The following is a 2,500-nucleotide window of genomic DNA, read 5'->3' on the forward strand; positions in this document are numbered from 1 at the left end:
CCAGCAGAGTCCTGAAGGGGGCATTGTTCTGAGCGTAACTCCTCAGGTGAGCACAAACATGATCCACCTGCTTCCTCCAGTAACCTGAACACATCAATGACAAGTAGTATCAGTAGTAGCAGTAGTATTATTAGTGCTAGTATTAGTAGTATCAGTAGTAGCAGTAGTATTATTAGTGCTAGTATTAGTAGTATCAGTAGTAGTAGTAGTAGTAGTAGTATTAGTGCTAGTATTAGTAGTATTAGTAGTAGTAGTAGTAGTAGTAGTATTAGTGCTAGTATTAGTAGTATTAGTAGTATCAGTAGTAGTAGTAGTATTATTAGTGCTAGTATTAGTAGTATCAGTAGTAGCAGTAGTATTATTAGTGCTAGTATTAGTAGTATCCTGTACCTCTGCCCGGGCTGATGGCGGTCAGTAGCGGTTGGCGGTCTCTGGTCGCCTGCTGTCTGCTGAGCTGTAGCGCCCTCTGCTGGTCTTTCTTTTGGAGCTCGGTGGCTGATGGGTAATAGAGTCCAACGGTCTGCGTGTACTGATCAGCAGTGGGCAGGGTTACCTTCACAGTGGGTGTGGGGTCAGACGAAGGCGTGGCCTGCCAGATGGCATCATGGGAGGTCGAAGCTGAAGCCTGATCACACACACACACAAACATGACAGATTGTTATTGGGTGATAAACTAGATTACGACTTGTGTGAACGGCGTGATGTCAGCGGTGCATCATACCTGGCTGGGGGCGGTGCCCCTAACAGTCCGTGTGATGTCACTACAGGAAGTGGGTGATGGTGCTTCCAGGTAGACGCCACAGGCTGCGCAGTAGAAGGCATACGGGTGTCCACTCGCTCCACATCGCCAACACGTCACAGAGCTCGCTGCATGACCAGGCTACAGACACGCATCACATCACTACAGAGCCACAGTGAGTCACTGCTAACATTAGCTTAGCACAAAACCTGGAAGCATGAGGAAACAACCTCACCTATAGAAGAACTGAAAATCTAAACTGTTCATTTTCAGTCACAACAATCACAATAATCAGCCATTTCAAGCTAGTTAGTGCTAGGTGTGTTCAGGTGAGTGTTCAGGTGAGTGTTCAGGTGAGAGTTCAGGTGAGAGTTCAGGTATGTGTTCAGGTGTGTGTTCAGGTGAGTGTTCAGGTGTGTGTTCAGGTGTGTGTTCAGGTGTGAGTTCAGGTGTGTGTTCAGGTGAGTGTTCAGGTGAGAGTTCAGGTTTGTGTTCAGGAGTGAGTTCAGGTGAGTGTTCAGGTGAGAGTTCAGGTGAGAGTTCAGGTATGTGTTCAGGTGTGTGTTCAGGTGTGAGTTCAGGTGTGTGTTCAGGTGTGTGTTCAGGTGTGAGTTCAGGTGTTTGTTCAGGTGTGAGTTCAGGTGTTTGTTCAGGTGTGTGTTCAGGTGTGAGTTCAGGTGAGTGTTTACCTTGGAGCCGCACCAGTCGCAGTATCTGGCATCCCTGTGGTTTATGCGTTTACACCTGGAGCAGGACAACATCCTGCTGTCAGCTGATGGGACAGAGGGGGTGTCGTTACCCACACACACCTGCAGCAGCACACGCACACAGGGAAATAAAAGGTTGAATATCTAAATATCTACAGATGAAAAGTGTAAATGTACAGCTGTGTGTGTGTGTGTGTGTGTGTGTGTGTGTGTGTGTGTGTGTGTGTGTGTGTGTGTGTGTGTGTGTTACCGGCTGCAGGCGGCTCTCACAGGTTAGACAGTTGGTGATGTGAGCTGGATTCCCACTTCCACAGCAAACACACACCACATGATCCTACACACACACACACACACACACACACACACACACACACACACACACACACACACAAAGTAAAAATATCACAAAAGAATTTGAAAATTTTTGTTTTTAAATTTATGGTTGTATCATTATGAGAATAAGATTTTATTTCATATATGTGTGTGTGTGTGTGTGTGTGTGTGTGTGTGTGTGTGTGTGTGTGTGTACCTGCAGTGTGAGTCCGGCCTGTGGTTGTAGTTGTTGTTGGACGGAGGCTTCACAGATCAAACAGGTGTGAGTGTTGACGGGAACCACAGTGTTACAGAACACACAGAGAACCTTCTGAGAACAGAGCACACACACGAGACCAGTGATGACCCAGGACATTCTCATCTGTGTGCAGGTGTGTGTACAAGTGTGTGTAGTACCTGTCCTCCCTCAGCAGGGGGCAGTCTCTGTTCAGGTAACGGAGGAACGACAGCTCCACACTGAGCACAGAACCGAGCAAACGGGTCTGTAGGACGGAAACTCAGACACTGAGCGCACCTGCAAACAGTCAGACAGACAGACAGGTATAGAGACAGACAGGTACAGAGACAGACAGACAGACAGGTATAGAGACAGACAGGTACAAAGACAGACAGACAGGTATAGAAACAGACAGACAGGTACAGAGACAGACAGGCAGGCAGACAGGTATAGAAACAGACAGACAGGTACAGAGACAGACAGGCAGACAGACACAGACAGACA

At 47.4% G+C, this 2,500-nt stretch overlaps 1 protein-coding gene across 1 annotated transcript in view; it reads right to left on the minus strand.

The window, feature by feature from the left end:
* Window positions 1-2,500, minus strand: part of dzank1 (double zinc ribbon and ankyrin repeat domains 1) — a 15,072-nt gene that overhangs the window by 5,847 nt on the left and 6,725 nt on the right. The window contains exons 8-13 of the mRNA XM_087169667.1: window positions 2,176-2,293; window positions 1,976-2,089; window positions 1,697-1,780; window positions 1,429-1,548; window positions 722-880; window positions 391-625 (exon numbers count right to left, since the gene is read on the minus strand). Of these exons, the coding sequence (XP_087025793.1) occupies window positions 391-625; window positions 722-880; window positions 1,429-1,548; window positions 1,697-1,780; window positions 1,976-2,089; window positions 2,176-2,293 (830 nt within the window). The remainder of the gene's footprint in view (window positions 1-390; window positions 626-721; window positions 881-1,428; window positions 1,549-1,696; window positions 1,781-1,975; window positions 2,090-2,175; window positions 2,294-2,500) is intronic.

The sequence above is a fragment of the Seriola lalandi genome, unplaced genomic scaffold, assembly GCF_002814215.2.
Source record: "Seriola lalandi dorsalis isolate HSWRI2012SDOR001 ecotype SW California unplaced genomic scaffold, Sedor1 jcf7180002054905, whole genome shotgun sequence".
Taxonomy (NCBI): domain Eukaryota; kingdom Metazoa; phylum Chordata; class Actinopteri; order Carangiformes; family Carangidae; genus Seriola; species Seriola lalandi.